The sequence below is a fragment of the Oryx dammah genome, unplaced genomic scaffold, assembly GCF_014754425.2.
Source record: "Oryx dammah isolate SB20612 unplaced genomic scaffold, SCBI_Odam_1.1 HiC_scaffold_19, whole genome shotgun sequence".
NCBI classification, from domain to species: Eukaryota; Metazoa; Chordata; class Mammalia; order Artiodactyla; family Bovidae; genus Oryx; species Oryx dammah.
Window position 1 is genome coordinate 16,835,495 of NW_024070203.1, and position 9,600 is coordinate 16,845,094.

The 9,600-nt window shown below is 49.7% G+C and overlaps 1 protein-coding gene across 1 annotated transcript in view; it reads left to right on the forward strand.

The window, feature by feature from the left end:
* COL22A1 (collagen type XXII alpha 1 chain) overlaps positions 1–9,600 on the forward strand; it is a 203,161-nt gene that overhangs the window by 45,713 nt on the left and 147,848 nt on the right. The window contains exons 10-11 of the mRNA XM_040261747.1: positions 1,478–1,540; positions 6,011–6,049. Of these exons, the coding sequence (XP_040117681.1) occupies positions 1,478–1,540; positions 6,011–6,049 (102 nt within the window). The remainder of the gene's footprint in view (positions 1–1,477; positions 1,541–6,010; positions 6,050–9,600) is intronic.

A 9,600-nucleotide genomic window follows, 5' to 3' on the forward strand; every position in this document is an offset into this window, starting at 1 on the left:
CGTGCACTCACACACACAACACACGTGGGCGTGCACTCACACACACAGACACACTTGGGCATGCATGCACACACACACACACGGGCATGCATGCACACACACACACGGGCATGCACACACACACAAAGACACACACACGGGCATGCACGCACACACACACACACACATGGGCATGCACACACACACACACACATGGGCATGCACGCACACACAAAGACACACACACACGGGCATGTACTCACACACAGACACACATGGGTGTGCACTCACACACACAACACATGTGGGCGTGCACTCACACACACACACAGACACACACGGGCATGCATGCACACACACACATGGGCATGCACACACACACAGACACACATGGGTGTGCACTCACACACACAACACGTGGGCGTGCACTCACACACAGACACACATGGGCATGCATGCAAACACACGGGCATGCACGCACACACAAAGACACACACACATGGGTGTGCACTCACGCACACACACACGCGCATACACACACAAGCAGCTCTGAGATCCAGGGTGCCCGGTGTTCTCTGCAAAGAGGAGAGTGGGGGTTTCTGCTCGGGTACCCCCAGGCTGTAACCTTGTCTCCTCGGCTGTCAGATGAAAGAAGGGAGCAGGGCCATCTGAGGGTGTGAGCTTCTAAGTAGAAAATGTTTGTCTGAAGCAGCGACTGTTCACAGAGCCACCGTACCGGGGCTGTGGTGGAACAGATCCAGGGTGTGCGGGCGGCAGAGCCCACCCCCCGGCCCTGGGAAAGAAGGCAAGGTGCGAGGGAGGGATTCCAGGGAGAGAAGAGGCCCCGCTGCCTTCAGGGGAGCCTGGCTGCCCCGTGGCTGGTCAGCTGTCCTGGCCCTTCATCCGTGTCCCAGCCCGTCCACAGTTTGGAGGCTGCATGAACACTTGTGAGTCCCTTGGCTCCGTTTACCTAGAGGTCACTCAGGTCATGTCCACAGGTGTGGCCTGGTGGACCCAGGTGCCCAGGCCCTCTCTGGATGCGAGGATGTACCTGTGGGTGACAGGGTCCCCAGGACTCAGAGGCAGCAGGAAGAGGCATGACTGGGCGATGGGAGAGTGGGTGGGGGGAGCGGGGCCAGAGAGGGGCCCTGAAGATGCCTGGGGGGGCTCCAGGATGCCTGGGGCCCCCGCCCGAGCTGGGTCCGGTAGGATGCGTGGAATCTCCCATTCCTGCTCCCGGTGACCAGCGTGCAAGGCTTTCATCCAACTTGCTGTCTCAAGCTGCCCTGGGCTCCTGGAATTAGGAGGTTGGGGAAGTTATTCAGATGCTTCTTCCCTCTCCGGGGGTGGGAAGCCTGGCCTCATGGTGCAGTTGGCAGTGACAAAACCAGTCGCTTCCAGGAAATGGGGGCAAGGTGGGCCGTGGGCAGCTGGTGTCAGGGAGCCTTGCCCGACCGGAGGACCTGACCCACTGCTGTCTCTGGTTTCCGCCCCTCAGGGAGACGTGGGAGCCACTGGGCCGGCGGGCGCTCCTGGACCCAAGGGAGAGAAAGGAGATATGGTGAGTGAAGGCCTCTCCACCATGGCCAGTGTGGGGGCCCCTCTCCACATGCATGGGGGGCCTCCCGGCCACTCTGGCCTCACCCCGCACCATCCCACCCCCAACCCCTGGAATCCTGTGCTCCAGATGGGCACTGCATCTCCTAGCATCAATGGCACAGATTCAGAGTAGGTGGGCCCCAGCCACTGGCCTTGGCTTCAGCCTTCATTAGCTGCCTGAGTGTGAGGTTGGTCTCTTAACCTCTGAAAATCTCATCTTACTCCACTAGCAAAGTAAAGAAAGTAACAGCTTTGTCTATAAAATGCCTCGGCCATGGTAGGTGGTCAGTGAATGAGAGTGGGTATAGCCAGTTCCTTTTAGGTTCTGTGCTCAGGGGGTTCCCTGAAGATAAGACAGGAGAAGAGTGGCTCTCCTAGACCAGTTAGCCTGGCAGATAGCACCCCTCATGTCATCATCTGAGAGCTCGTAGTTGTAACTACCGCCTGCCCTTCACCAGTGCTTCATGTGGGAATCCTCCTTACTTCTCAGCAGCACTTATTTTAAATTCTTATTGGAGTATGGTTGATTTACAGCATTGGGTTGGTTTTTGGTGTACAGCAGAGCGAATCAGCCTCACACATCCCTTCTTTTTTGGATTTCCTTCCCACTTAGGTGACCACAGAGCACTGAATAGAGTTCCTTGGGCCATACAGTAGGTTCTCATTGGTTATCTATTTTAGACTTGGTATCAAGAGTGTATATATGCCCATCTCAATCTCCCAGTTCATCCCACCCCAGAACATAGTCTCTTCACTTCTCTGATGTGAAGGATACAGGATCTTCAGACTTGTATGATATGCTTGTTATCACGGAGCCTGCGTGTGTCAGAGGCGAGATTTGAACCTGTTTTAATCTGAGTCTTGTGGTCACCCGCTGAGCTGTGCCTTTCACCCACACCGTGTACCTGCCTCCTGTAGGGGTAGGAAGCACCTGCTCTGTGCAGAACAACACAGAAGTAGGAAGACCTGCTGGTGTGACAGTGTGCGGCATACTGTTTGACAGTATTCTTTCTCACTTAACCTTCAGATCAGTGTTACAAGGTGGGGGCTAGTGAAACACCCATCTTACTCATACACGGGGAAAAAAGGCAGAAACATCCAGCGAGAGGTCTCAGATGTCAGATTTAACAGACAAAGCCTGCAAAGCAGGCACTAAATCATATCCAAAGAACTAAAGGAAGCTTCTGAAGGAAATGGAGGGGAGTGTTGTGACAATATCTCATCAAATACAGAATATAAGAAGTATAACAGATTTGAACTGGCTGAAGAAAGAGCCAGAATTCTTGAAAATAAATCAGCGGAGATTACTTAAACTGAAGATCAGAGAGAAAAAATAATGAGTAGAAATGAAGAGCCTCAGAGAAATGTGGGGGCCCATGAAGTCGATCAGTGGGCACATAATATGGTTACCAGGAGAGGAGCATAAAAAGTAATCAGAGAAATCATGTCTAAAGACATCCTAAACTTGATGAAGCATAGTCATCTGCACACTCAGAAAGCCTCAGGAACTCCAGTCAAGAAATGCAAAAGGAGATCCATCCTTAGAAACATCATAGTATCAATTTGTTGTTCAGTCACTAAGTCGTGTCCAGCTCTTTGCAACCCAATGGACTGCGGCACACCAGGCCTCCCTGTCCTTCACCATCTCTCAGAGTTTGCTCAAACTCATGTCCATTGAGTTGGTGATGCCATCCAACTGTCTCATCCTCTGTCATCCCCTTCTCCTTCTGCCCTCAATCTTTCCCAGCATCAGGGTCTTTTCCAGTGAGTCAGCTCTTCATATCAGGTGGCCAAAGTACTAGAGCTTCAACTTCAGCATCAGTCATTCAGTGAATATTCAGGGTTGATTTCCTTCAGGATTGACTGCTTTGATCTTGCAATCCAAGGGACTCTCAAGAGTCTACTCAAGAACCGTAATTCAAAAGCATCAGTTATTCAGTGCACAGCCCTCTTTATGGTCCAACTCTCACATTCATACGTGACTACTGGAAAAACCATAGGTTTGACTATATGGACCTTTGTTGGCAAAGTGATGTCTCTGCTTTTTAATACGCTGTCTAGGAGTCTTCCATAGAGCAAGCATCTTTCAGTTCCATGACTGTAGTTACCGTCTGCAGTGATTTTGGAGCCCAAGAAAACAATATCAATAAAAAATGCTAAAAGACAAAACAAAAAATGGGAAAGCAGCAGAAGAAAAATGAGTCACGATGTGGAAGGAAAGCCCAATAACATCATCAGCTGACTCGTCACCAAAAATAATTGAGGTCAGAATGTAGGGGGATGACAACTTCAAAGTAATAATTATGGCAGTGTATCACTGGGTACTTAACAAATATTTGTTAACGACAGTAGCTTAAAAAGAGGGGAGATGGAATAGGTCGCATAGCAGTATGTTTCTCAGTCTCACTGGAAGTAAGTTAGTGTTAAGTCTGAGGTTGATCTTGAAAAGTTAAGACATACACGGTAAACTTCAAACAACCTCCAAGAAAAATAATTTAAAAGTATATAGTGAAAATATCCTTAAAGAGGTTAAAATATTGCAGTAAAAACGTACTCATGTAGTATAGGAAAGATTAATAAAGAAGGAAAACAAGGAACAAAGTCAGGAGGCATAGAAAACAGAAAGTTAGATGGCGTATGTAAATCTGCCTATATCAAAACCAGCATTGCCTGTAAATGGATTTATACAAACTAATTTAAAAAGCAGAGATTTTTCAGACTGGACCTAAAAGCAAGATCCAGCCATGTTGTGTCTAGAGGAGACAAACTTTAGATTCAAATCCATAAACAGGCTGAAAATGAGAATGTGGCCAATACACATTCTGCAAGTTGAAAACATTAAAAATTGGAGTGACTAAAGCCATACCAGAGAGTAGGCTTTAAAACGTTAATAGGAACAAAGAGAGGAGCATTTTATCATGATAAAAATGTTGATCCTTCAAAAATATGCAACGGTTATCAACATGTGTGCACCTGAGAACAGAACCCCTAAATACGTGAAGTCAGTACTGAGAATTGAGGTGAGAGATAAACACGTCGTCACCAAGGATTAGAGATGGCAGCGCTCCACTTGCAGTAACGGGCGTGCAGCGGGAAGTGCGGAGGAATGGAGCCCTCGAGTATGCTGCAGCTGCTTTGGAAAACCATCTGGCGCCCCTTAAAGGGTTAAACAAAGAATTACCACAAGACCCAGCAGTTCCACTCCTTGGCATACAGCCAAGAGAAGTGAAAACACGTGTTTGTACGAAAATTTGTCCACAGATTTTCATAGCGGCGTTATTCATCATAACCAAACAGCAGAAACAACCCAAATGTTCATCACCTGACGAACGGATAAATAAAATGTGTCTTAGCCATGCAATGTCATATTGTTCTGCAATAGAATGAGGTTTGATGCAGGCCATAAGGGGAGTGAACCTTGAAAACACTTTGCTAAGAAAACACTGGCTGTGAAGCCAGTCATAAAAGCCCGGATATTGTGTGATTTCCTTTATATAAAATGAATAGGCAAACCTACAGAGACAGGACGGAGAAGGCAATGGCACCCCACTCCAGTACTCTTGCCTGGAAAATCCCATGGGTGGAGGAGCCTGGTAGGCTGCAGTCCATGGGATCACTAAGAGTTGGACATAACTGAGCAGCTTCACTTTCACTTTTCACTTTCATGCATTGGAGAAGGAAATGGCAACCCAATCCAGTGTTCTTGCCTGGAGAATCCCAGGGATGGGGGAGCCTGGTGGGCTGCCATCTATGGGGTCATATAGAGTCAGACACGACTGAAGCGACTTAGCAGTACAGAGACAGGAAACAGACTGATTGTTCCCAGAGCAGAGGGTGAGGGAAAAGGGGAGCGACAACTATGGGTATGGGGTTCTTTGGGGCATGATGAAATGTTCTAAAATTGATTGTGGTGATGTTGCCCAAGTCTAGAAAAGTACTAAATTGAATTGTAAATAGCTGAATTATGTGCTGTGTGGATTCTCTTGGGCTTCCCTGGTGGCTCAGTGGTAAAGAATCTGCCCGCCAGTGCAGGAGACTCAGGTTCGATCTCTGGGTCGGGAAAATCCCCTGGAGAAGGAAATGGCAACCCACTCAAGTCTTCTTGCCTGGAGAATCCCGTGGACAGAGGAGCCTGGTGGGTTATAGTCCATGGGGGTCACAAAGACTTGGATGTGACTATAGAACAACAGATTACATCCTTAAAAAGCTGATGTGGAAAAAAGAATGCTACCATCATGTTGAGTCATTGGGAAAATGAAATAAAACTCATGAGAATCAACACTCAGGGGATGACAGACGACTTTTGGAGGTTCTTCGGCAGAGCTTATGAGAAAGCAGCCAGCCGTTGGAATCCCAGCGTGCTCGCCATGTGTGACGCCGTGCCATGGAGATGCTCTGTAGCAAACCTCTGCCTTCTGCTTTCCTCTTCCAGGGCAGAGGACCTTTCGTGCAAGGAGAAAAGGGTGAAAAGGTAAGCACCTCCCAGTTGTCTCGCTCCTCCAGGGGCCATGGACGAGGATGAGGGCCTTGGGTTCAGGAGAGGTGTGTGTGCCGTGATGCTGCTGGTAAGAATTGGATGGGAGGGAAGAAGTCTCCCTGCTGAGTGCCTCAGTGTGAAGTGCGAGGAGGGAAAGGCTTGTCTAGGTCCTGGATGCTCCACGGTGCCTAAGAGCACAGGGTACTTCATGGGGCTCCTGGTAAGTGGGATACGGAGCTGCAGATGTGGTTTGAGGACCAGCACGCTGGGCATTCAGTATCAAAACCTGTCCAGGCTTGTTTGCAGTGACGGGAAGGACAGTCTGTGCGTGATCAGATGTGCTGAGAAAGTTCGAATAGCAGGTACCAGTAGGAGGGGGGAGACCAGAGGAGCTTGGGGAATTGCCAGGAGATTGTTGCAGAAGCACAAAAGGAAGGTGAGGAGGGACAGAGTGACAGGCGGCAGCAGCAGGACAGACGGAGGGATGGAGGCCTGTGACGTGCTCCCCAGCTGCTGCACCTTCTCTAACCTTCATCCGTTGTGGCGATGATGCACACACTCGACAGATCCTGGGAAAGAGGAGGACGCTTTCTTAAAGTGTCTACCTGGAAGAAGCAATAAAACACAGTCACTAAAAATGCCATCTTCTACTCACACCAGTGATCAAAGCTACATCTCCCGTTTCTCAGGAGAACAGCCGCCAAGACTGCAACATACATTCATGTTGATTATTTTCTCCGAGTCTGGGCACCTGCAGACTCGGGATGCTGAGCACTGGACCCTGGGGAGCTCACATCAACCTCTTGCGTAGAGTTGCTGGTGGAAAGCAGGTGCCACTCTGTCAAGTTACTATGGAAACAGAGCTCTCACATGCCCAGCCCATTTTCTCTGTAGAGTACCTTTTATTTCATTCGTTCAGGTCTAGAGATTTACTCTCAGGAGATAAATGGAGGTTGTGCACAAGTACATAGCCACACGTTTCCTTCAGCGAAATCTATAAGCCAGTCTGGAAACAACTGTTGCTCTGTCGACAACTACAACATTGTCGAATGCGTCTTTGTTGTGCAGGTCCATAACATAATGGCACAGCTCCGTAACGCAATAACACTTACGGACACATAGTCACATTTAGAAGGATAATTAATGACCCAGAAAATGAAGATAATATTTTGTTAATTTTTAAAACACATGGCAAAATATCTATGCAGTGTGAGTCATGCATCGTGTGTGTGCATGTCTGTGTGTGGAAGAGAGACAGATTAATTCTGGAAGCAAATCCCCATTGTTAACCTCTGGTTGTCTGTGGGTGGCCAGGCTGTGAGGGTCTTTATTTTGTTCCTTATATTCCTTTGCGTCTTCACTGATTCCACAATGAACTTCTCTTTCTTTACCTGTATTAAAAGCACAGGCACAGGCACACACACATAGCAACTACTGGACAAGAATACAAAGCTGTTGGAGAGATGGCGTGAGCAGACAGCATAACGCAAGCTTTGCACCCGCAGACCTGGGTGGCTGGCACTGCTCTTAGCTCTGCTGTCAGAGTCTGGTCTCCTGATGCATGAAGCAGGGCTGATGGACCACCTTCCACGGTTCCTGTGTAGACTCAAAGCATCGCAGCTGGAACTTGGTTTGATAGTTGCCTGCATGCTGGCTCCTGAGGGCCCAGAGCCGGAGCACAGGGTATTAACAGGACACCCAGATGCTCCTCGGGCTCAGGCCTGGGGCTGCCGGAGCCCTCTTGAAGTCAGGGGGCTCAGCCTGGGTCCTGGTCCAGCCTGAGCGCTGAGTGACATGCTGTCCTTCTCGTGTGTTGATGTCGCCAGGAGAAACTGACAGGCACCCCTTCTCCTGGGAGAAGCAGCTGCATCTCTGCCCCGTGCGTTCTGGTTGAGCTCAGGTCAGGCAGCCTCCTCCCGATGCCTGGAGGCACGTCCCTGGTGCCCTGGAGTCCAGGCTGCAGCACTCCCCTCAGAGCTGAAGCTGCGCTATCAGAGCCCCGCAGGGGCACCTCCTCACTCACATGGCGCTGGCAGGAGAGGCTCTGGCGTGCCTGGCTCTGTCCTCGGTTGACATTCTCTTGCAGTTGGGCATTTTTAGTAAAGTCTGAGTTTAGATTCTGCCACATACGAGCTGTGCGATTTGGGGTGAGTCACCTCCATCTCTGGGTCCCTGCTTCCTCATCAGTGGAAACGAGGGAGTGGGTGTGATGATGCATAAAGGCTCTTGCAGGTGGCTGTTCTGAGGTTTGGTCATCAGCCCACCCCCAGCCTGAGTCCCTGGGGCCACCTTCTGTAGCTTGGAGCCTCTGCCTCTCCTACAAGGATGCAGGAGGCCAGAGTGAGTCAAGGGGATGACTGAATCCACGGCAGGGAGAAGGCCACTGGTGACTCATGCACTTGGAAAGAGCTTCACAGCCTGGCTTTTTTGCTTGAATATTCTCTCGAAAGCAGTTGCAGAATACCAAGCAGATTGGATGGACAGGAGCCCGATGTGTCTGGAAATCATATTGCTCTAAATTGTGCTGTTTGTTTTTTTTTTAATTTTTGGTGACGCAGTTAACCAGTGTGACAGTGTGCATCAGCCTCTGTGAAGGCCGCGTGCCCTGTAAGCTGTGTCTCACTGTTCACACAGTGCTTCAGGGAAACCAGTGCCGTGCCCTTTTCACAGATGAGAGAACTAGCTTAGGGGTCAAGTGACCTGCCCAAGGTCACTGCTAGTAAGATGGCTAGAAAACACGATACTGAAGTACAGTGTACTAAAGTGATGGGCACTAGAGTGAAGGGACGCTGGGAGGCTGATTGGATCCCCTTTGTCCTATAGCTGAGTGAACGGAGGCTCAGAGAAGGTGAGTGACCGGCCCAGGGTCACACATCTGAAGCCCTGCAGGAGCTCTTGGCCCCTTGACTCTCCCAGCCCAAGACTGGTGTGTGGCGCTCTGTTCCTGGGTGGCTTCTGCCCTTCGTTTTGGAAATTAACATCTTCTCTGGTTCCTCTTGTACCCCATATTCTCCCTGGGGTTCTTGGGGTTCTGCTCCCTCAGTGTTTTAATATGTATGAAATCAGGCTCAGGGAAAGGGGAAAGCAGGCTTGTGGGGCTGCCTGAAAAGATCTGCCTGCACCTCAGGCACTGGGGACATGGAAAGAGAAAAAGGGACTTGAGACCTCCTCACAGTGTCTGGAAGACATCTGCATCTAAATCCGTGCTTGTCTAAGGAGTGAATGGGTGGTTAGAACGTGGACCTCCATCATCCAGGACCAGGGGCCAGTAGAGGGGCCCCAGACTCTGCGGTCAAAAAGACTCAGCTTCAAATCCATGTCGATTGTGTGTCTCCCCTTGGGCTACTCTGAGCCTCAATTTCCTTTTCTGTTAAAGATAGGGAAGGAAATAATAGTTCCTACCATGGGAGGTTGCTCAGAGGATTCAGCCAGTGCCCTTGCCCGCATAATGGGTGACACTGCGTTCTTGTTACCCCATCATTGCTGGCAGTTCTGTCTTGGTGATGATGGTGATGGTGGTGATGTCATGGTGGTGATGGTGGTGA